The sequence below is a fragment of the Mobula hypostoma genome, chromosome 3, assembly GCF_963921235.1.
Source record: "Mobula hypostoma chromosome 3, sMobHyp1.1, whole genome shotgun sequence".
Taxonomy (NCBI): domain Eukaryota; kingdom Metazoa; phylum Chordata; class Chondrichthyes; order Myliobatiformes; family Myliobatidae; genus Mobula; species Mobula hypostoma.
Window position 1 is genome coordinate 42,368,880 of NC_086099.1, and position 25,616 is coordinate 42,394,495.

A 25,616-nucleotide genomic window follows, 5' to 3' on the forward strand; every position below is an offset into this window, starting at 1 on the left:
AAAACTCCCAATCATAAAGGATACCAATGAATAATGCAGAACAAAGAGAAATAACTAGACAAAAATCATGTAAAAGGAAAAAAAAAATAACCTCCCCTCAAAGAAACTAATCTAAACAGAATTAATCAACTAAACTAAAAAAAAGACCTGATCTGTTTTAACATCACAAAAAATGGGAAAAATGAAAAATCTTAGTGTCGGCGACTCCGTTCCTCTCAACCAACACTACAGAGAAGTAAAATAAGTTTGGAAATGGTCAAATTACATCATATGAAAGTGCTGAATAAATGGCCTCCAAGTCTTTTTGAATTTAATAGAAGGGTCATAAACCACACCTCTAATTTTTTCCAAATTTAAACACAACAGAGTTTGTGAGAACCAGTGAAATATAGTAGGGGGGTTAATCTCTTTCCAATTCAGCAAAATGGATCTTCTAGCCATTAAAGTAAGAAATGCAATCATCTGAAGAGCTGAAGAGGTTAAATGATTTGATTCTATCATTGGTAGCCCAAAAATAGCAGTAATTGGGTGAGGTTGTAAGTCTATATTCAAAACCATTGAAATAATATCAAAAATGTCTTCCCAATATTTTTTCAACAAAGGACATGACCAAAACATGTGAGTTAAAGAAGCTATCTCGGAATGACATCTATCACATGTAGGATTTATATAAGAGTAATAACGGGATAGTTTATCTTTGGACATGTGAGCCCTGTGCACTACTTTAAACTGTATCAACGCATGTTTAGCACATATAGAGGATGAATTAACTAATTGAAGAATTTTTTCCCATTTTTCAATCGGTATAATAATCTTAAGTTCTCTTTCCCAATCAGTTTTAATTTTATTAGATACATCAGGACATAAATTCATAATTATATTACAGGTTTCTCCCACCATCCGAAGGTAGAGCATTCCTATGAAACGGTTTGTAAGCCAAAATGTCATAAAGCAAAGAAGCAATTACCATATATTTATATGGGAAAATTTTGTGAGCGTTCGCAGACCCAAATATAACCTACCAAATCATATCAAATAACATATAAAACCTAAAATAACAGTAACATTAGTAAAAGCAGGAATGATATGATAAATACACAGCCTATATAAAGTAGAAATACTTCTTTACAACGATTGCCTGCACAGATCTCCGTAGCGAAAATCTCACACAAGCGCTCTCGGCAGAAAATCTCACGCAAGCGCTATTGGCATAAACGCGCTCTCCAGTAATCTTTAAACTATGAAGCTGCCAAATCTACCAAATAACACGTAAAAATACACAGCCTATATAAAGTAGAAATAATGTATGTACAGTGTAGTATCACTTACTGGAATTGGGAAAACAGCGCCGAGCACACTGATGATGGTGTATTAGACTGATTCATCGCAGACTGGGTGGTGTAGTGGCCCCCATCCTCCGGGCCGCCGACCCGATACATTGCCACGAAGAACGCAGCGGTAGCCGGGAGGCACACAGCACATCGTTAAAAAAAAAGCCGAAATAAACATGCTAATTAATTAGGTGCTGCCCGGCACGTAAATGTCGCGCAGATCAGAGGCGATTGCCGATTGCATCACCTCTGATCTGGGCCAATAATTACGTGCTAGGCGGCACCTAATTAATTAGCATGTTTATTTCGGCTTTTTTCTTAAAGGTGTGCTGTGTGCCTCCCAGCTACCACTGCGTTCTTCGCGAATCGGTACAGTATCTGTCCGGAGCCCGGGTGTTGGGGTGGTGGGACACGGGGGTGTCATCTCATCATCGATCAGGGCAGGCAGCTCATCTTCTCCTATGACTGCCCGCCTCGATGTCGAAGGTCGAGGTTCGTTGTCTGCTGTCGCTGATGTGGAAGGCTTGCTTGACTGCTGAGCCTTGCGCATTTTTCTATCATACAGTTGTTTGTAAGCACTCAAACCATCCTGCAAATATCCCCTAAACCTACGTACCCTTTCAAAATTAATGTTGTACTTTATCATTGCAGCGAAAATCTCACGCAGTTGCTTCACTTTCTGCATTCGGATTCAATTGTTATCCTTTCCTCTTCCAATTGCATCAGCTCTTCATCTATCAGGTCTTGGTCATGGGATGCCAAAACCTCTTCAACATCATCTTCACCAACTTCCACAAGCCAAACTCACTTTGTCCTTGTTTCGTTCACCACGATCGAAACGCTTAATTATGTCTAGTTTTACGCTAAGTGTAACAACCTTACTCTTTCAGGCTTTTCTGACACCTTAGAACTCACCTTGCTAACAGCTGCTCAATGCCACGTGTTTCAGCAATGCCGTTCCGAATCCAGGGCAGAGCGGCTACCTTTTATCACACGCTGATTTTTTCGTTCGCTGATTTTTTATCACGCGCTGCCTTTCTTCATAACAGTGAAAATACCTCTGAAAGCGAAAATAGGGTACTCATGTAGGTCTTTCGTAACAGTGAGGTTTCGTAAAGCGAACATTCAAAAAGCAGGGGACACCTGTATAAATAATTGCTACAACACCTTTCTGAGAGAGATTTAAATCTAAAATTTTTTCCAAAATATCCATTGGATATGAGTGTGGAAAATTAGGAGAAACAGTAATTAAAAAGTTTCTAACCTGTAGATAACTAAAAAAGTGAGATCTGGGTAAATTATATTTATTAGATAATTGATCAAAGAACATAAAACAATTATCCAAAAATAAATCACGAAATCATACTATACCTTTGATTTTCCAGTCAGAGTAAGCTTGATCCATAGTGGAAAGTTGAAAAAAGAAATTAGATATAATAGGACTTGCTAAAATAAATTGATTCAACCCAAAAAATTTTCAAAATTGAAACCATATATGTAAAGTATGCTTAACTATTGGATTACTCATTTGTTCTCCTTCTAAATCCTTTCGCATCTCCTCAAAGTTAGTCTTTCTCCAATCAAAAATCTCAACCCTGGGTCCAGTCCTATCCTTCTCCATAATTATATTGAAACTAATGGCATTGTGATCACTGGACCCGAAGTGCTCCCCAACACATACCTCCGTCACCTGACCTATCTCATTCCCTAAAAGAAGATCCAACACTGCCCCTTCTCTAGTTGGTACCTCTATGTATTGCTGCAAATACTATCCTGTACACATTTTACAAAGTCTAAACCATCCAGCCCTTTTACAGAATGGGCTTCCCAGTCTATGTGTGGAAAATTAAAACCTCCCACAATCACAACCTTGTGCTTACTACAAATATCTGCTATCTCCTTACAAATTTACTCCTCCAATTCTCGCTCCCCATTAGGTGGTCTATAATACACCCCTATAAGTGTAATTATACCTTTCCCATTCCTCAATTTCCCTTGGTTACATTTTTAACTGTCCTATTAACATACTGTTGCATCTGTAAATACTGGTAAAAGTATTGTTTTTCTAATAAGTGTTTCTCTTTGAGCATTTCAAAACTGAACAGTGTTCCTTCTTTCATTATATTGCAAATAGCTGTTACTCCTTTAGTTGTCCAGTCCTTAAATCTAGCATCCAGTTTATTCGGCGTAAAATCCGAGTGATATGCACACTATTTTAAGAATCGCAATGTCTCTCTCTAGTTTATATTCTTTTATAATAGTTTTCCATATTTTAAGAGTCCATTTAACCCATGGGTTGTCAATATTATTTATGTAGCTCTGTCGGTTGTTATCAGCCAAAATTGCCTGTATGGGGATGGAAAGTATCCTCTCCTCAATGTTTTTCCTTTGAGCGTCATATGATGTGTTGCACCAGCACATCACGGCTCTCAACTGTGCTGCAAAATAATAATCTCTAAGAGAAGGTAGGCCCCATCCCCCCTTTTCCTTGGCTAATTGCAAAGTTTTGAGTTGAACCTTAGGCCTTTTACTCTGCCATACATATCTTGATAGCATCTTGTTCAATTCATTGAATTGATTTTGGTTAATCTCTATTAATAAGGGTCTGAAAGAGATGTAGTAGTCTGGGCAGTATGATCATTTTAATAGATTCAATCCTTTTAACCCAATTAACCGAATCAAATGCCTTTTCAGCATCCACGCTTATCACTATTGCTTCAATTTCATTTTTTTTTATGATCCATAATGTGAAGTGTCCTTTGTAGATTGTCTTGTGTTTGGCGTTGTTGTATAAAACCTGTCTGATCATTATGTATCAGTATGGGTAGAAACTCTTCTAATCGTTTGGCCATGATGGAGGTAAATATTCTATAATCCACATTAAGAACAGATATTGGTCTAAATGACCCACATTCCATTTTATCCTTGCCTTCTTTCGGTATAGCAGAGATTGTCGCCTCCTTCCAGCTGGGTGGCATTTGTGCCTTTCTCAGGGCCCAGTTCAGTGTGGGGAGTAACTCACTTCTAAACTCTTTATACCACTCTGCCGTATATCCATCTGATCCTGGTGACCTGCTTAATTTAAGCCTACTAATTGCAGATTTTGGTTCAGCTTCAGTTATGTCAGCAGTCATCGTTTTATTTTGTTCTTTGCTTAACGTGGATAACTCTAAAGAATTCAGGAAGGTGTCAGTTTGGGTTATGCTCCCCCTTGGAACTTTGGAATATAGAGTTTTGTAAAGCATTTCAAAAGCTTCTTGAATATCACTTAGCTTATTTTTTTATCACTTTTGTTCTTGGATCCCTAATTCTATGAATTGTATTTTCTGCAATTTTTTTTTCAGTTTCCACGCCAGTATTTTCATAGATTTAGATCCACCTTCATGGTGTCTCTGTTTCAGAAACATTAAATTTTTTCTAATTTCTTGTGTTATCAAACTGTTAATATCATTACTAATTTTTTAAGTTTCCTCTAGTGTATCCTGTGCCAAACTCAATTTGTGTTTTTTTCTAGTTCCTTCAGCTTATTTTGTAATTCCTCTAATGTTTTATTCCTTATTTTTTTCTCATATGAAGATAGCGCTATAATTTTCCCTCATAAGACAGCCTTCAGAGTATCCCATAGAGTGGGAGGTGAAACCACTCCATTATCATTGAATTCTAAGTAAAGACCAATTTCTTTTTTAATTTGTTCCTTAAAATAGGGATCATTGAGTAGACTTGCGTTTAGTTTCCAAATAGTATTCTTTGGTTGTAGGTCAAAATCAACAGATAAATATATAGGTGAATGGACACTTACATCTGTTGTCCCAATTCCACAGGTGATTATTTTGTCTCTATCCAAATGTTATGAAATAGTCTATTCTTGTATATACGGAATGGGGGGGGTGCAGAATAATGAGTGTAATCCCTTCTGTCGAGGAAAAGGTCCCTCCATATATCAATTAGACCAACATCCTCAAAAAGTGTGTTAACTTTCTTATGTAAGGATTTTGTTTCATAAGTTTTTCTATTGGAAGAGTCTAACTTTGGTTGTAATTGTAAATTTAAGTCTCCCCCACATATCAGAAACCTTTTGTTTCCATTACCATAATATTAGTAATTTTCTGGAAGAAACTAATATCACTTTCTGGGGGTGCGTATATATTCAATAAAGTAACTGGATTTCTATTTATATTCCCCCTTACCAGAATATATCTGCCCTCCTTATCTCTCATTTCGAATACTTTTTCAAAATTTAGCTTGAGAATAGCCACCCTCTTCTATGTCCTGATTTATATGAGGAGAAAGAGAAATTAGTGAAGCCCATTCTCTTTAATTTTCAAGCTCATTATCACTTAAGTGAGTTTCCTGTAAATATACTACATGGGCTTGTTCTTTTTTCATTTTTGATAGAATTTTACTGCACTTGACTGGATTCAACAGCCCATTAACATTAAAAGAAAGGAATTTTACTTTGTCCTTCACCATGTGTATTTATCTGTTAGAACATCATTGAAATCTGCAGAATAGAACTTAATCGATCTACTTGCTGAACAAATAAGAGCCAAGAAATGCGAATAATAAAAAAAAGTAACAAAGGTGTAATTCCAAGGCTGGGGTCTCTAGATGACCCTGGGTTGAGCTAGAAGAAACGTCTAGCCATGGGGGATAGCCCCTCCTGCCTGTGAATTGAGGGCCCCCGCTGCAGTACCTATAAAGGTAAGTTAAAAATTCTATGTCCGTTACACAGAAATGATTTCCTTGTGTATTCCTCCCATGTATATATTCTCATTTAGGTGGGGGAAAAGGAATGAATGAATGAATTTTTTTAAATTAGGTAATATAAAATCCACATTATAATACGTATTTATCGAGATAGGTATATCACCGTCTATTTTTGCTTCCGTTTAGTTCATCAATACTTTTTAAATTAGCCAAACCTTATGGCTCTTCTGGAGGAGGTGAGAACTGACAGTCTCTTCCTAATATCCTTCTCTCATCCTGTTCCCATCTCCTGCTTTCTCGGTTCTCTTACTATTTCCCAAGCAGATTGGGATAACCGCTCAGCCAGACTTTCTCCTCACTTGCTTTTAATGTTAAAATCAGGCATGACAAATCCTACCCCTTATCTACTATTACCATTTTGGAGCATCTGTGTGTATATTTGTAAATATCCATAATAATTGTTATTTACATAAGGTTCAACTTTATCTTGATTTAAAATCTCTTCTCTATTTTTCTGTCTCCTTTCAAAAATCCACCCCAGTGCTTCACACAGCATGGAGGCACCCCAGGAAAAGGCACTGTAGTGCCCACTGCCCTATTACCAATTCCCGTCCTTTCTACAATAGTCCATTCAAAACTTCTGATTTTCTTTCTTTCCTTTCCCCGGCATGGTTCTAAAAGCTGTTTAGATGGATGATTTTCTCCATGCCCTTGTAGGTTTATCCAATAGGCTAACGTAAGCTGCGTTCTTCTCAGTTCCAGAGGTGTGTCTCCCAACTTCAACTGGTGCAATCTCTCTGGACACAAAGTGCTAGAGGAACTCATCAGGCCATGCACCATCTATGGAAAAGAGTCAACAGTCGACGTTATTGGCCGAAATCCTGGCCCAAAATGTCGACTGTACTCTTTTCCACAGATGCTGCCTGGCCTGCTGAGTTTTCTAGCATTTTGAGTGTATTGCTTGGTTTTCCCGCATCTGCAGATTTCCTGGTCTTTGATCTCTCCAGAGCGGTGAACCGTTTGCTGCGTGCCGCAATATTTATCGCGGAAGGCTTAAGAATACCTGTTTGGAGTTGCTGGGGCGGCGTGGCTCAGAGGACCAGAAGGACCTACACTGTGCTGTATCGCTAAATTAAAATAAATAAAATATAAATAAACATGCTAGAGATTTTATGTGCAGAAATAAGACAAAACCAATGTTTTTTATTTGCTACAGCTGGAGTCTAAGGCAGAACTTAACAAGTTTGTGAGCCTTCTACCACTGCCACACAAGGAATCGGATTTGAAAGAGGGAACGGTCTGCACGGTTGCGGGATGGGGAACAACAAAAGCAAACTCAAACAAAGCATCTGATTCGCTCAGAGAAGCAGACGTAACCATCATAGACAGAAAAACGTGCAACAGTCGGAAGTATTATAACCGCCAGCCCTTAATAACTGAGAATATGCTTTGTGCTGGCGACAAAAAGGGAAGGAGAGATGCATGCATCGTAAGTTGGATTGTAAAAAAATACGGTAGCAATAACTGAACATAATTAGAATTGTCTTCTATGCAAGTTTAGATTCAGTCTCTTCTGGTGCTCTAAGCTATGAGGCTGTTTCATAGATTTTAACAAACTGAATCCATCAGAAGAATAAGGATCTCATTGAAACTATCAAATATTGAACAGCTTAGATAGATTGGAGATGTAGAGGATGTTTCCTATAGTGGGGGAGTCTAGGTGCAGCCTCGGAATACAAAGCTGTCCCTTTCAAACAGAGATGAGAAGGAATGCCTTTAACCAGAACGTGGTGAATCTATGGATGGCTGTGGAGGCCAAGGATCATTGGAGATATTTAAGGTGGAGGTTGATAGGTTCTTGATTAGGGCGGGCAGCAGGGGTTATGGGGAGAAGGCAGGAGAGTGGAGCTGAAAGGATAAGAGATCAGCCATGACAGATAGGCAAAGCAGACTTGATGGGCCAAATAGTCTAATTCTGTTCCTTTGGCTTATGGCCTAAGTACATCCTTTCATATACTGAAATTCTCAGTGCATCATAAATAAGTAGATTTTAAACATGTCAGTGCACTCTATTTGGTCCGCGGTATAGGCATCGCTGGTCAGGCATGGGAACTGGGGAATGCCTGAGGGGGATACAGGAAGGATACTTGGGCCGTGGAAAGTGATGTGGTTGGGGCAAAAATATTTATTGGGATTTGGGGAATGAAACACTGAAGGAATTGAAAATACAAATTCCAGAACTTCCGTCCTTTTAATTCCCCAAATATTTCTCTTGGTGTGATATCATTGGTCAATCCGCACTGCTCCCAGGTATTTGGCACTGGCCGCTGTGAATATTAGCTTCCTTGTGAGTGGGAAGCTTACCAGGGATGGCTGATGGTCCAACTGAGGAATCCAGAGTAACATCATAGCCATGCAGAGAAGCCCAGTCCCCCAGGATCATTGACCCCAGGTTTTATTCTCATTTGTAAACTGGAATATTCATGGGCTGCAGAACCTGGATCTGCACCAAGTTCACACCTTTAATGCTCGCATTGAAGTGAAGGCATGCAGTTCAATGCTGGTCAGACCTTAAATTCCTATGGTTAATCTGAGTTGTATTCCTATTTTGCAGGGCAATTAAGGAGATTGCCAGCAGTCTGCACTCTACACTCTACAGGACCTCTCAGATAGGTCCTATCAGAAAATTGCATGGCATTGCACTTTAACCCTGCAAGGACTCAATATACATGTATCTTTGGATTGTTTTTTGACAACAAGCAGGAGCCATTGAAAATGATGGGCATTACTGTAGCTCTTCTTCCTTTGAAATGGGTGCCTGGGAATATTTCGGACCTGTGCTAGTGAAGTGAACCAGAAGTCAGGAAGGTCAGAGAATACAAGAAATAGAAGCAGATCACAAGGCCGCTCCAGCCCATTCCTCCATTCAACATAATCATGGCTGATCTGGTCCAGACTCTTCTGCCAAATGCTCTAGCCTTCAGTTCCACACTTTTTCAAAAATGTATTTATCTCCACTTGAAATACTTCCAAAGACCTGGGCTGCATGCTGATTTGTGTTAGAGAGTTCCAGAGATCCATTATCCTCCAGAAAATTTTTCTACACACTCAGTTTTAATTGACCAGGCCCTTATTTTGAAACTACACTTCCACTTCCACCCCATTTCAGGCTCTCCCAGTAATGAAAAATTTCAATATCTACCTTGTCGCACTCCAGTCCACATAGCCAAGTGGTTAAGGTATTCATCTAGTTACTTCAAAGTCGCTAGATCGAGCCTCAGCTGTGGCAGCGTGTTTGGCCCTTGAGCAAGGCACTTAATCACACATTGCTCTAGTCTGTGCGAGCAGTGGCGCCCCACACAGACTTCCAATCTGCGCCTTGTAAGGTATGAAAATGCCCGAACACAGGCCTCCCCTGGTCTAAATCGACGTTCCCTCCCCTCCCCACACTCCAAAGGATCTTTCAATAAGACCACCCCTCATTTACTAAACTAGTACATTAAACTCCATTTGCCAAGTCACCCACTCAATCCATCTGCATCCTAGTTTGGAGGCCTAATATCCTCAGTAAATTCACTTTGACAAATTTTTTCTTAAAATTGGATACGTACTCTATATTCTGTCTCCTTCTCCAAGTCATTAACATAAATGGTAAATCATGAAGGTAGTAATTGATCCCTGTACTATAGTTTTCCAGCATGAAAAAGTCCCATTTGTTCCAACTCTTTGTTTTCACACATGACAGCCAGTTTTGAATCCATGCTAGCACTCTTATCTTCAATGCTATTAATTTATGCACCAATTGTTTTTGTAAAATCTGCTTAAGTGCCTTTGGGAAATCGAAATACACCACATCCGCAGGTTCCCCTTTACTACTCTGCTTGTTAGCTGAGAACCTAAGCAACTTTGTCAAGTCTGTTTTACTTTTCATGAAACTACGTACTCTTCAGAAGTCCCCTTAAATGATTAACCAGCATTAAAGTGCTGTTCACCGTGGATATGAAATACACTTGCACTGACCGTTTACAAGATGCCCACTGGCACTCCATTTTCTTCCCTGCCGTCTTTATCATTTGTCACCACAATGCCAAGGAGTTATGAGGGAAAAGATTCTTTGCAGAAGTTTGTTTATGAAGGGCCCTCCTACTACAGATGATCATCTTGCAAGGTACACTGTAAAGGCCTTGAAATTTTATACCAAACTGACAAGAGATGAATAGGTCTCCGCATTTTGTACAAAAAGACTGAAGAATTTCTGACACAATGTGTTTGTAAGTGACTGCAATGCCAGGATCTAGTGACTATAACCATTGGCTATGTCTTGGCTTGTAGATTATGTAATTATCTATCTCCAGCTTCTGGAACTACATCATGACCTATTTCTGGCACAACACATTAGATGTTTCAAAGTCACTCTTTCAGTGTTTAAAGACTTTCCAAGAAAAACTCAGACCATAATAGCTTAATAACTTAATTTAAAACATCTCAAGATTATCAAAGCACCATTACTCATACCATTCCAGAAATCATTCATTAACCTATCTTTCTTTCTTTTTTAGGGAGACTCAGGTGGACCACTGGTTTGTAAGAAGCAACTCAGAGGAATTGTATCCTATGGAAAAAGTTGTGGACTTCCCAAAAAGCCTGGTGTTTATACAAGGATCACAAATAAATATATTCATTGGATTCAGCAATTAATAGATTAATTCTTACAAAAAATACTTGAACTTTAAGCATGATGATACCTTTTGTGGATCACCGCTATTCTGGAATTAGAAATAGTCCTTACATTTTAATTTTATAGACATTGTGGTCTGTAACTCTTCTCTATATGGAAAAATTTTGCATTCTTTCAAACCAGAAAATGATGTTTTTGCTGTAATAATCTTGCAGTAATCGAATAAACCTATTGGATGAAAGTATCAAACTGGCTGACTGACTTGTATATCTCTGAATTAGAATTTTGTGGGATCACACTTCAAGATTTGAAGATGTTACCTGTGTGAGACTTACATTGATAGATCACAAGAGCTGGCGAGCAAAATAAAGCAAAAAAAACACCGATATCCTGATGGTAGAGCCAGGATCATTGGGAGTATTTAAAGAGGCAGTGTGCATTATTATTTGAATGACCAGGGAACAGAGGATCAACTGGAGAATTGATGCAGAAGGCGAATGAGGCCTGTGAAACGTCTATTATGATTATATTGAATGCAGACTTGTGGCACACTCCTGTTCCAATTTTCTTATGTCCTTATATATTGAGATGAACTGATTTACAGATAGAAATATAAGAGTGAGAAGAAAGGGGTCCTTTTTTGATACAGATCGTAACTAGTGGGGTGTCTCAGGAATTGATGCTGCATGCAATCACAAACAAGAGAAAATCTGCTGATGCAAGCAACACACACACAATGCTGGAGGAACTCAGCAGGCCAGGCAGCATCTACAGAAAAGAGTGAACAGCTGCCATTTCGGCCGAGACTCTTCATCAGAACTGCCTTTTTGAGCAACCGCCTTTTGAAGATCTCCTAGATGGTGGAGAGGGTTGTGCCAGTGATGGAGCTGGCTGAATCTTTAACCCTTTGCAGCCTCGTACCTGTGCATTGAAGCCTCCACACCAGGCTCTGATGCAGTAAGTTACTAGGCTTTTGGATATTAGGGAGTTGAGAAATATGGGGATTGTGTATGAAAGTGTCAGCACTCTAAACATTCAGCTTTGACCTTATTAATGACTGAATGACCTACTCCTTCAAAATTATGTAATCCAAACATCCAAATTTTCTGTACCCTGAAAGGCCGCATTGGCCAATTAAATCGATCACTTGAGTATTGGCCTCTGGTACACATTGCCAGTTGATCTGTTGGGTGTTGAGTCTCTGTTTCTCTTGTGATCTGCATGGTTCATGACAGTGGCAAATGATCGTCATACGTTTATGCCTATCCCAGAATTAGCATGTATGTGATGTTAAATAATCTGTTCAGGGACCAGCACATACGTGCCATTACAAAGAAAACATGGCCATGCCTCTATTTTCTCAAAATTAGTGCAGATTCGACATGTCGTCTAAAACTTTGACAAACTTCAATAGATGCACAGTGGAGAGTATCCTGACTGGTTGCATCATTGCCTGCACCAATGAAGCTCAAAACTTCACTCACCTCAATACTGAGCTGATTCTACAATCTGTGGTCTCACTTTCAAGCACTCTACAACCCATGTTCTCTGTATTATTTATTTACTTATTTATTATTATTTTTATTTGTTTTTCTTGTATTTTCACGATTTGTCTTCTTTTGCATTTTGGTTATCTGTCTTTTTGTCTTTAACTGGCTTTTTGTCTCTAGCCTCAAACACATGTTGTGAATACTTTGGCTTAACATTTCTATATCAGATATAATTAGGGGTTATTTTCAGTTTATGGTCTGACTGTTGCAGGTCACTCTGAATATATTCTGTACAATCTCAGCTGAGGTGGGTAGAACTGAATGGACATCTGACTCATTAACAAAGTCATTAAATTCTTGACCCCGCACAGAATGAAAATCAATGAGAATGAGAATAAACTCCATTTGTTTAATCTGTTTATCTATTTAGAGATATGGCATGAAGTAGGCTCATCTGGCACTTCAAACCATGCCAATCCAGCAGGTCCCAATTTAACCCTAACCTAATCACGGAGCCATTAACCTACTCAATACATCTTTGGACTGTGTGAAGAAACCGGAGAATCCGGGGAAAACCAATGCATTCCACAGGGAGCACATACAGAGACTCCTTACAGAGGACACCTGAGTTGAAATCCAATGCCCCAAGCTGAAATAGCTACCGTGATACCCAAGTGTGATCAGGCCATTTTTTCTCATTGTCTAGTTCCTACCCTGGGGTCCATTCACCCAAGTCCCAAGTTGCAGCTTGTTGAAGCTGTGGAGAAACTCTGCACTTACTCTCACAAGAGCACATAAGTCGATTTCACTACTATGTTATGCTGTACTTTCTTCACTAAATTGCAACTGATGATGTTTTAGCAGGATATTGTCATACTCAATCCATATTTCCTCGGTTGCAGGCTTAGAAAACACAGGCAGGAACATTGGAGATTTAGTTTTGTGCATCCTGCAGTCTGCATTTCAAGGAGGAGTAATTTCTAGGATTCAGATCAAGGAAGGAAAAAGTAGCAGTGATATATTTCCAAATCAAGATGTGTGATTTGGAGCAGATCCTGCATATTGGAATACCTGATGACATACACAACTATTTATTTGCCACCTATATTTAATGCAGACTAATTGAGGCAATCAGTGAGAAATAAAACTATGCTACTTCAAACAATATATTAAGTGACAGAGTCCAAAGTTTTAAACAAGTCTCAAGCTAATAGCTATAGTTTTCTGGTTAGTGTTGACCTTGTTGTGTGGCTTTTCATTACACTTTCATTACAAGTGTTCACAAGGTTTGATCTTTGTAGCAGTGACATCAAAGTGAAGAAACCACATCCCTTTGAGTTTAATATAAATCACCTGAAAATTTGACAATGAACTCAAGAACAGCCATAATGAACTTTTTGCAGCTCAGTCTGTTTGTTCTGATTGCCATCTCCTTCACCCCAGCCAGTAAGTAAATTAAGGAATAATTAAACTTTATATTAGGATTATGTTATTGATGTTTAATTGCTGATGTATATATTGAACATTGTTTACAATAATTAGCCTTGTATTTTCAATGTCTGATACATTTTTTCAGTTGTATTTATGCCAATATTTATTTCCTTGTATTTTTGTTTCTCGTTTAAACACATTTTTAGCACAAATAACAAACATAATGGAATTTATGAGGTAAATGTGACTCAGTGTTAAAGTTCCTGTAAATCTACTTGCTAAGATGCAAAAAGAGAGTTTTATTTCCTTGAGGATTAATGAACAGCTGACAGAAGATGTAATTCTCTTGGGTATAATTTGAAATTTGGAGAAGGTATTAAACAAGCAATATTGAATTTGCTGCCCATTATATAATTTTTCTGATTCTACATTTTCACTGATTGTCATCAGTGTCTACCTGGAACCTTAGACTGAAGCCTGGGAACAGACATGTTCTCCATGAGACTATCTGTGGAAAGTGACTTCTGGACAGGAAAGGTTCAGGCAGGGAAATGTCGGTATCTGGCTCCCTTGGATGCCAAGAGGAGGGGGAACTACTAACCTCAAAATAATTTTCCACAAGTCATTCACCTTCGCCTCTATTCTCCCTCCAGACCCTCTACATGATCTCAGGGGCCATGTCAGTGATAAAGACTGCCCCATTATACCCTTTCACAGCCGACATTGAGCTTAGAGGGAGGTGCAGGTAATAGAAACCTGTAGGAATGACAACTGTAAGTGGAAGTAGGAAGAAGATAGGGTCAGCATCAAGCAGCTTCCAACCAAACACACAGCTAATGTTCCCAGCCATTCTTCATCAGTATATCACAAGCTTGATTCTCATCCTGAAATGTAATTAATTAATTGTGATCCCTCGTGGTGAGGGAAAAATATCGTTATCTTTGAAAGGATTTACTGTTTTGTGCACATGCATGGGTATGTTTTTGCCCATGTTTAATTGCCAGGATAAAATGTCACATGGAGGAAAATTGCAAGCAACTATGTTCTTAGCAGGCTGTTGTCTTTTTCCTTCTATGTTTCCTGGATTGCAGGCTTAGAACATGCAGGCAAAGGAACCCTGGAGATTTAATTTTTGTGCATGTATGCACATCAAAACTCACGTCCTTCAACAGATACATAGTACAGAGCATCCTAACATGCTGCATCACCGTTTGGTATAGAAACTACACAGTGGTAAACAAGAAGGTTCTACAAGGAGTAGTCAAAACTGCCCAATGCATCGCAGACACCTGCCTACCCACTATCAAGGGCATGAATACAGAAAGGGTCAGTAACATCATGAAGGATCCCACTCACCCTGCTCATGGACTTTTTGTCCCACTCCCATCAGGGTGGAGCCTACCTAGCATCCACACCAGGACCACAAGACTCAAAAACAGTTACATTCCCAGGCACTAAGGCTGAACAACACCTCTACCCACTAACCTACTTCTCCACACTCCCAGCAACCACTACTTTATCATTTCCTCTCAGACACTCTAGTGTCACTTTATGGATAATCTATGTATATAAGCTGTAATATGTATTTTCATTTATTGTGTTTCTTTATTATTGTTGTATTCTTTATCTTATTGTGCTGCATCGGATCCAAGAGTAAGTTATTTCATTCTCCTCTACACTTGTGTATTGGAAATGACATTAAACAATCTTGTATCTGTTCCTCTTGTGAATGGCACTCCAAGGGGCAGTCATTTGCAGAATTTAGACCCAGTAAGGAAAAAGAAGCAGCAAAATATTTCCAAGTCAGGATGTTGTATGAGTTAGAAAAGAATCTGCAGACTTTCATAAGGCTCTTCTGCTTATCTTGCTTGGTGTTTGAGATTGTAACTTCCAGAAGTGATCCTAATGGTAATCATTAAGATTAAAATCAATGTAATTTATAGATGCTACACACTGCAGACACACTAGGGTGAGTGAAGTCTGGGATGCTGGAGTAGGTATAATTCAAGTCTCTTTACATGGTTCTTTGCACTTCTTAAAGTGTTTCAGCTTTGTCTTCCAAACAAGTTGAGGGTAATCCATTCCACTCCTGATCGTAGATTGTGAAAAGGCTTTGGGAATCATGAGCTAAACTATTAAATACAACTTATCAGCCTATGACTCCTAATCTTATAACCACAGAATTTAATTTACCATCTAGTTATGCATCTGGTAATGTTACTGACATTCAAAAGAAAATTCAAAAGAAAATTCAAAAGTTGTACTTCCACTTATTGGAAATCACCATTGTCTGGCTCTTATATGAGGAGAAATAATTTGGCTCTTGGCAGTGTGAGCAAGTCCCTACGCAATGAACAATTTCCATTGTTACACATGTCCTTATGTTGATTTTGCCCATAAGTCTGAAAATACATAAAAATGGTAAACACACTTCCTCAGTATTGGCATAAATGGAATCAAATTCATATAAGACTGATAAGAAAGAAAAATTACTAAAAGTAGAGAAAGAGAAGAAACTAGTTTTGACATTCATAGGTCCAAACATATGCACTACATCAGACTTTTGGATTTAATAATATTATTATTATTAAATTCATATGCTTTTACATACATTCAGATGTCTGTAGGTTGGGCATTCATAATCCAATGATGGCCTGTATTAACCAAATCTAGCGGAAAGTGAGTAAAGTTTGCTTCATTACCTAAGGAAATGGAACTTTGTTTAATCATGAATAGACAATCCAATTTGGTAAAATAATGCTTTAAAATCAAGGGTATTAAATTTATTTCAAAATATTGGAATAATTATAACATAATTTAAATAAAATTATCTATTAACTTTAATCATATAATTCCACTGTGTAATATCTGCCTATAATATTTGTGATTATTTATCATCTACCACCTAAATACTGCCATTGTTATTGATGCTCATATTCCATTAATGAATGAAACTATAGTACATATGAAACATTTTGAAACATTTTTCAAAACCTATATATTACAGATTATGGTGTGGAAATTATTGGAGGTCGTGAAGTTAAACGCCATTCAAAACCTTATATGGTATCAATCCAAAAAGCTAAAGGCAAAGAGTCATATCAACATATCTGTGGAGGTGCTTTGATCAGTAAAAACTGGGTACTAACTGCAGCACACTGTAAAAAGTAAGTTATGCCATATTTAAGTGAAACGTTATTTTGATGATTAAAATATAAACTGGTTCATGTTGCTGACTCAGATTAAATGATTGTTTTAAGCATTATGGCCATTCCATTCAAAAATGGAGATAATCTCATAATTCATGTTTATCTTTGTGAAAAAGATCTTTGTTTCAACAACCTAAGTGTAATCTAAGTATCCACCTTACTTTGTTCTGGTAGACAAATAACAAAACAAATTTACCGTTGGAATGTCATGTGGGAAATGTGAAATTGTTCATTTTTGCAGGAAAATTTAAATTAAGCTGTAAAGAATCTCTACCAGCACCCTGGCTATCTCATCCCTGACTTTCCTGAGGTAGATCTCATCTGGCCCTGAGAATTTACAGTGGCATGCAAAAGTTTGGGCACTCCTGGTCAAAATTTCTGTTACTGTGAATAGCTAAGCGAGTAAAAGATGAACTGATTTCCAAAAGGCATAAAGTTAAAGGTGACACATTTCTTTAATATTTTAAGCAAGATTACCTCTTTATTTCCATCTTTTACAGTTTCAAAATAACAAAAAAGGAAAAGGGCCCAATGCAAAAGTTTGGGCACCCTACGTGGTCAGTACTTAGTAGCACTCCCTTTGGCAAGTATCACAGCTTGTAAATGCTTTCTGTAGCCAGCTAAGAGTCTTTCAATTCTTGTTTGGGGGAATTTCGCCCATTCTTCCTTGCAAAAGGCTTCTAGTTCTGTGAGATTCTTCGGCCATCTTGCATGCACTGCTCTTTTGAGGTCTATCCACAGATTCACAGATCCACAGGTCAGGGGACTGTGAAGGCCATGGTAAAACCTTCAGCTTGCACCTCTTGAGGTAGTCCATTGTGGATTTTGAGGTGTGTTTAGGATCATTATCCTGTTGTAGAAGCCATCCTCTTTTCATCTTCGGCTTTTTTACAGACGGTGTGATGTTTGCTTCCAAAATTTGCTGGTGTTTAATTGAATTCATTCTTCCCTCTACCAGTACATGTTCCCGTGCCAGTGGCTGCAACACAAGCCCAAAGCATGATCAATCCACCCCCGTGCTTAACAGTTGGAGAGGTGTTCTTTTCATGAAATTCTGTACCCTTTTTTCTCCAAACATACTTTTGCTTATTGCAGCTAAAAAGTTCTATTTTAAATTCATCAGTTAAAATCTAAACAAGCCTGATGCATTTTGGAAACAAGTCCTGTGGACTGATTAGGTTAAAATAGAACTTTTTGGCCGCACTTTTGCTTCAGACCCTTTTCCTTTATTTGTTATTTTGAAACTGGAAAAGATGGAAATAAAAAAGTAATTTTGCTTAAAATATTAAAGAAATGTGTCATCTTTAACTTCATGCCTTTTGGAAATCAGGTCATCTTTTACTCACTTAGCTATTCACAGTAACAGAATTTTTTACCAGGGGTGCCCAAACTTTTGCATGCCACTGTATCAATTCTTATTCATCCTTTAACATCTAATACCTCCTCCTTCTTCACATTGACTTGCTCCAAGTTCTCCATTTACCCCCTCCTGAACTCAATATCCTGTACAGATTAGAATTATTCACCTAGGGCCTCATGCACCCATGATCCACACAGATTACCCGTATGGTCTCTATGGAGGCTTATTCTTTCCTTGACTATTCTCTTGCCCCTGATATGCTTACAGAATGTATTGGGATTCTCCTTAACCTTACTTGCCAAGAATATTTCTGCCTCACTTGTTCCTTTTTTTAAATTCTCTCCTACATACTCTATGTTCCTTGAGAGACTCCTTCAGTAGCAGTTGCCTATATCTGCCATATGTGTCTTTTAGCTTCCTGATCAAACCCTTAGTCTTCTTTGTCATTATAAAGTTCCCTAATCTTTCTATCTTTGCCTTTTGATCTTATCAGAAACTTGCTGCCACTCAGTTCTTTTTAACCTTCTTTTAAAAGATCCCACTTGTCTGCTGTCATTTTACTTACACTCATCAATTTGCAATCTAATTTCTCCAGGTCCTGGTTTAATGAAATCAGCCTTTCCTCAACTGAAGATCTTAACCTTGGGGCCAACCTTTTCTCTTTCCTTACCTACCTTGAAGCTTTAGGACTAATGGCCACTCTTCCCAAAGTGTTCCCCCATCGACACTTCCTGCCTCCTTCACTTCCTAAGATAAGATGAATGCAATAATGATCATATATTGTATACCACAGAAGATAATAGTGTTTAATTAGTTATTTAAGATCAATTCCTTTTGGAACATGGCCAATCAGCACTTCAGTAGTAAAATCTAGAAGACAGAGGAAGTCCTAACTCTTTCTTGGGATCTCATCATCGCTTGGAATTTGTTAACTGTTTAGCCTGATATTACACACTACTGAATATTTTATTGTTCTTTGCTTGATGAATGTCCAATGACAGTTTTGTTTAAAAACAGAATAAAACGTAATTAGTTTTTGTTTTGATGCACAGACGTCTAGGAAGTCATCCTCGAGTTGTTCTTGGGGTGCATTCCCTTTCACAGAATGAAAAACATCAACAAAAGTTTATTATTCAAGACAAAATAACTCATTCAGGCTTCAACAGTAGAACCCCGGAAAACGACATCATGTTATTGAAAGTATGAATTTCCTTTCTCATTTGTAGTGTAAAAGATCCTTAATTTAATATTACAGCTATGTTTAATTTACAGATATCGCACTCCATCGGTCTCTTGGACAAAAGTTTTATTTTTTATTCTATTGCGATACAGTGCAGAATAGGCCCTTTTGGCCCTTCAAGCCACATCCCTCAGCAACCCCAATTTAACCCTAGCCAATTCATGGGGCAATTTACAATGACCAATTAACCTACCAGCCAGTACGTCTTTGGACTGTGGGAGGAAACTGGAACACCCAGAGGAAACCCACGTGGTCACGGGGAGAACGTACAAACTCATTAAAGACAATGGTGGGAAGTGAACCTGGGTCGCTGGTACTGTAAAGCATGTGCTAACCACTATGCTACCATGTAGTTCTTACAGTGGAAAATATTTATGGTGATATCTGGAAAGCTGCTTGATTCTAGTGGACTCTGGAGGACACTGCAGTGAAACTTGACCTTACGCTGTAGGCACATAAATAAATTTCAGCGAAGATCATTTGAAAATGATCTGATGACATTTTCTTTCACCACTTGATCCCTCAGTGACTTAGCCAATTATAATTCTCCCCAGTGACACCAACTGTCCCTGTGCCAACCTGGAGTCTCCTTAATCACCTACCCACTGAACCCGTGAGGAAATTTACCTTTTTTAATTAGTGAAACATAAAATTTTGCATTAAAAGTTTGATAAAATTCTCTGAAGATAAGCACTTGCTGATCTTCAAAAGGGATCAAGCAACATTCTATCACTTTTCCTCCTATCTCCAGTTCCACTTGTTGCTTCAAAATACATTTTTAAAATGTTCTGGATTTTTTTGCTAATAAAAGCTGCAGATAGGTGGGTGACAACCAAGAGATAAAGGGAAGAGACAGTCAGTGCAGGATCCCAGCAGAAAGAATACATCTTTGGATATTGCTGGTAGAGATGACCCATCAGGACAGAGCAGCAGCTGCTGGGTCAGTGGCACTGTGGCTGGTAAAGTCAGGCAGAGCAATAAATGATAGGAGAATTAGTAGTTAGGGGAGCAGACAGGATATTCTGTGGTTGGGAAAGAGACATCAGAATGGCATGTTGCCTTCCAGGTGTCAGGGTCGAGGATGTCTCAAAGCAGTTGCAGAATGTCTTGGAGTGGGGTGGTGGGGCTGAGCAGTCAAAGGTCTATATGGGTAGAACACAAAAATAAGAAAAAGTGCAATCACTCTGATGGGATGGTACTACAGACGCACCCCTCCCCTATCCCCATGACCACTAGGATATTGAGAAACAGTTTTGCAGGCAGAATGGGGAAAGGTGTAAAAGCAACAGGGATATTGCAGTGGGTGACCTCATCTTCCCTAGTCTAGACCAGGACCTCCTTTGTGCAAGGGATTTAGATAAGAACATAAGAAATAGGAGCAGAAGTAGGCCACCTGGCTGGTCGAGGCTGCTCCGCCATTCAATAAGATCATGGCTGATCTGGCCATGGACTCATCTCCACTTACCTGCCTTTTCCTCATAACCCTTATTTCCCATTCTATGCAAAAATCTATCCAACCTTGTCTTAAATATACTTACTGAGGTAGCCTCCACTGCTTCATTAGTCAGAGAATTCCACAGATTCACCACTCTCTGGGAACAGCAGTTCCTCCTCATCTCCGTCCTAAATCTACTCCCCTGAATCTTGAGGCTATGTGCCCTAGTTCTAGTCTCACCCACCAGTGGAAACACATTTCTTGCCTCGATCTTATCTATCCCTTTCATAATTTTATATGTTTCTAAAAGATCTCCTTTTGTTCTTCTGAATTCCAGCAAGTACAGTCCCAGGTGACCCAATCTCTCTTCATCGTCTAACCCTCTCATCTCTGGAACCAACCTGGTGAACCTCCCCTGCACCGCCTCCAAAGCCAGTATATCCTTCCTCAAGTATGGAGACCAGAACTGCACACAGTACTCCAGGTGCGGCCTCAACATTACCCTATACAGTTGCAGCATGACCTCCCTGCTCTTAAATTCAATCCAATGAAGGCCAACATTCCATTTGCCTTGATAACCTGCTACACCTGCAAACCAACCTTTTGTGATTCTTGCACAAGCACTCCCAAGTCCCTCTGCACAGCAGCATGCTGCAATTTTTACCATTTAAATAATAATCTGCTCTTTCATTTTTCCTTCCAAGGTGGATGACCTTGCATTTACCAACATTGTTTTCCATCTGCCAGAAGCTTGTCCACTCACTTAACCTATCTATATCTCTCTGCAGACTCTCCGTAACCTCTGCACAATTTGCTTTTCCACTCAATTTAGTGTCATCAGCAAATAGATACATTACAGTTGGTCCCCTCTTCCAGATTGTTAATGTGAACATGAACAGTTCTGGGCCCAGCACAGGCCCCTGCGGCACACCATTCACCACTAACTGCCAACCAGAGTAACACCCATGTATCCCAACTCTCTGCTTTCTATTGGTAGACCAATCCTCTATCCATGTTAATACATCACCCCCCACTTCTACGCATCCTTATCATATGGATAAGTCTTTTATGCAGCACCTTATCAAACACCTTCTGGAAATCCAAGTAAATAACATCTATCTGTTCCCCTCTATCTACTGCGTACATTATATCCTCAAAAGAACTCCAGTAGGTTTGTCGAATAGGACCTCCCTTCGCTGAATCCATGCTGCATCTGCCTGATGGATCCCTTTCTTTCCTGATGCCTCGCTATTTCTTCTTTAATGATAACTTCAAGCATTTTCCCAACTACAGATATTAAAGTAACTGGCCTATAGTTATGCAAACACGAGGAAATTGCAGATGCTGGAAATTCAACCAACACACACAAAATGCTGGTGGAACGCAGTAGGCCAGGACTGACGAAGGGTCTCAGCCCAAAACGTCGACTGTACCTCTTCCAATAGATGCTGCCTGGCCTGCTGCGTCCCACCAGCATTTTGTGTGCGTGGCCTATAGTTACCTGCCTTTTGCCTGCATCCTTTCTTGAACAGTGGCGTGACATTCACCGTCTTCCAACCCACCAGGACCTGCCCAGAGTCCAGAGAATTTTTGGCAAATTATCACCAAAGCGTCTACTTTAACTTCTGCCATTTCTTTCAGTACCCCAGGATGCATTCCATCAAAACCAGGGAACTTATCTATCTTCAAGCCCACAAATTTGCTCAGCACTACCTCTTTTAGTGATAGCTATTGTATCGAGGTCCTTACCTCCCATCGCATCCATAACATCTCCCTTTGGCATGTTAGATATGTCCTCCATCTTAAAGACCAACACAAAGTAGTCATTCAAAGCCTTGGCCATTTCCTCATTACCCAATATCAATTCCCTCTTCTCATCCTCCAAGGGACCTATGTCAGATAAGATGGAGCAGAATTTGTCTGGGTGTTCAGGAGGGTTTCTTAAATCAAAATGTAGAGAGTCTAACAGGAGCTATATTGGACCTGATGTTGAGTAATGATCCTGGGCAGATGAGTAACCTTTCAGTGGGAGAGTAGTTAGAGAATAGTGATCACAACTCCTTAAGTTTTGAGGTAGCGATAGATACGGCTAAGTATGGGCCTTGTGGGAAATTATTTAATTGGAGTAGGGCAAATTGCAAGAGTATTAGGGAGAGTTAATTGGGAACAGCTGTGCTGAGACCCCTGCTGTTTATTATATTTATAAACAGCCTGAATGAAAACATAGATTGGTAGCTTAAAAGTTTGCAGACAATGCAAAATTTTGTGATGTTGTGGATAGCATAGAAGACTGCTGAAGGATACAGCAAGATATAGATCAGATGCAGATGTTGACAGAAAAATGCAGGTGAAACTTAATCCAGCCAAATATGAAGAGTTCAACTTTGGGACATCAAATGTAAAGGGATGGTATACTGTTAATGGCAAGAGCTCTAACAGTATTGAAGAGCAGAGGGATCTTTCAGTCCAACTCCATAGTTCCATGAAATGGCTGCACAGTTTGATAGGATGGTAAAGAAAGTATATAATATTGCTCTTAAACATCAAAGAACTGAGTTCAATAGCCAGGAAGATGGGTTTCAATTTTATAAAACTCTTGTTAGGCCACATCTGGAATATTGTGTTGAGTTCTGGTCATCCCAAAGTCGATGCTTCGGAGAGGTTGCAGGAGAGTTTTACCAGGATGTTGCCTGGATTAAAGAGCATGTGATATAAAGAGAGGCTAGACAAACTTGGATTTTCTTGGGGTTGTGGAGGCTGAGTGGAGATCTGGTAGAGGTTTATATGATTATGAGAGGCAGTGATAGAGTAGACAGCTGATATCTCTTTCCCAGATTGAAATGTCTAGTATCAGAGAAGGTAAGAAAGGGTAAGTTCAAAGACGTGCAGGGCAGGTTTTTTTACACGAAGATTGGTGGGTGCATGAAAGGCACTGCCAGGGTAATGGTGGAGGGAAATATGGCAGAAGTATTCAAGAGGCTCATAGACAGGCACATGAATCTATGGAAAATGGAAGGATTTGGAAATTGTGTTGGCAGAAAGGATTAGTTTAGTTGGGTATTTGATTACAAATTGAATTAGGTTGACACAACATTGTGGGCTGCAGTGTACTACCATTACCATTATGTTCATTGTCACTACCCCAGTTCGCTTATTTTTTGGCATTCAAAGTACATTCATTCTTACATATTGTTGAGTTTGTAAAAAGCATCTAGATAATGAAATCTGGTTGCCTTTTCCTTTGTTCTAGCAATATCTGAGTATTTTCAACTCAAGTATAATACTTCTAAAATTAACTGACCAAAGTCAAGCTTAATTTTACAAGGTTTATACACGGATAAAGAATCAGTGCTTTGTGATTATCATCCACACCTTAACGCTATTGCAAACTGTCAATTGTATAATTTAACTATAATTAGCATTGAATTTTATTGGTCACGTTTACCCTGATTCCCATCTCATTGATCCTCTCAAAAGAATTAGAAAAAAAGTATATTCTGCAAACTACACAAATAAGGCCAAAAGAACACCACTGTTGGGGTTATAATATTTCATACATACTGTATGTCCACTGCACAAGGCATAGAAGGATAAAAGCATCACCTGTATAGATGAAATCCAAAAGTAAGTTAATTGTCTTAGATGGGGCAAAAGTTGACCATTGGTGTTGTCTGTATGGAATCTACATGTTCTTCCTCTGACTACACGGATATCCCCTTGATTTCCCAGTGATCCCTCCACATCCCAAAGATCTGTAAATTGGTCGGTTAATTGACCTTGCAAATTGCCTTTAGTGTAGTTGAGTGATAGGATGAGGAAGAGGTACAAGTGTTGGGGGAGTTCATGAGTATGTGGTAAAGATAAATAGAATGTAGGATTAATGTGAAATGCGTATTTGATAGTTGGAATGACGTGGAGGGCTGAAGGACATGTTTCCCTATTGTATCTTCCTATGACATCATGAGTCTAAAATGTTCTCCATTGTCTGAAAAGGAAAAATATGAACTAATTGTCATTTTTACCACAGTTGGAGAAAAGTGCAGTGATCAACAAATATGTGAATGTGCTTAAACTTCCGAAAGATAAGATCACCGATGTGAAACCTGGAACAACATGCACGGTGGCAGGATGGGGAAGAACAAGTTTATGCTCAGAAAATGCATCTGACACACTTCAGGAGGTGAAACTAAAAGTTATAGGTCGCAAAACATGTAACAGTGCGGATTATTACAATCATACACCTGAAGTAACCCAGGACATGATCTGTGTTGGTGATAGCAAAGGCAGAGGCGATTCATGCAATGTGAGTATGCTATGTAGCTGTGTTATTAGTAAAGTCAATATAAAGCCACCAGATTGTATGTGAAAGCCCCAGTGGTTCACTGGTGGCCTCTATAGATTGAATTTTTGGATTGTAATTCATTCTCCCTCACTTTGGCCTTTACGTGGCATCATTGTGGCTGACTGTTAACTGCTTTCTGATCTGGTCACTCATTTACATAAAAAAAAATGCTTTAAAAGAAGTTCTCCAACACTACCACCCTCTCTGGAAGCTTAGAATATCCAATAAATATTGCCCCTTACAGGTAATACCCACATGCTAAGAAAAAACTGTTAGGTAAATGGAGGCATGCTGGTTAAGGAGGAACCATCCACCATATACTGTAGTTGCTGCATTTTCTAGAATCTCATATCCATGCCATGAATCTAGTTGACTTCTTCTCATGGTAGCACA

At 39.0% G+C, this 25,616-nt stretch overlaps 1 protein-coding gene across 1 annotated transcript in view; it reads left to right on the forward strand.

Moving 5' to 3' along the window:
- LOC134343337 (granzyme K-like) overlaps nt 1-25,616 on the forward strand; it is a 42,453-nt gene that overhangs the window by 15,595 nt on the left and 1,242 nt on the right. Inside the window, exons 4-9 of the mRNA XM_063042021.1 lie at nt 7,255-7,527; nt 10,598-10,742; nt 13,590-13,652; nt 16,645-16,804; nt 19,259-19,406; nt 24,909-25,184. Coding sequence (XP_062898091.1) covers nt 7,255-7,527; nt 10,598-10,742; nt 13,590-13,652; nt 16,645-16,804; nt 19,259-19,406; nt 24,909-25,184 — 1,065 coding nt within the window. The remainder of the gene's footprint in view (nt 1-7,254; nt 7,528-10,597; nt 10,743-13,589; nt 13,653-16,644; nt 16,805-19,258; nt 19,407-24,908; nt 25,185-25,616) is intronic.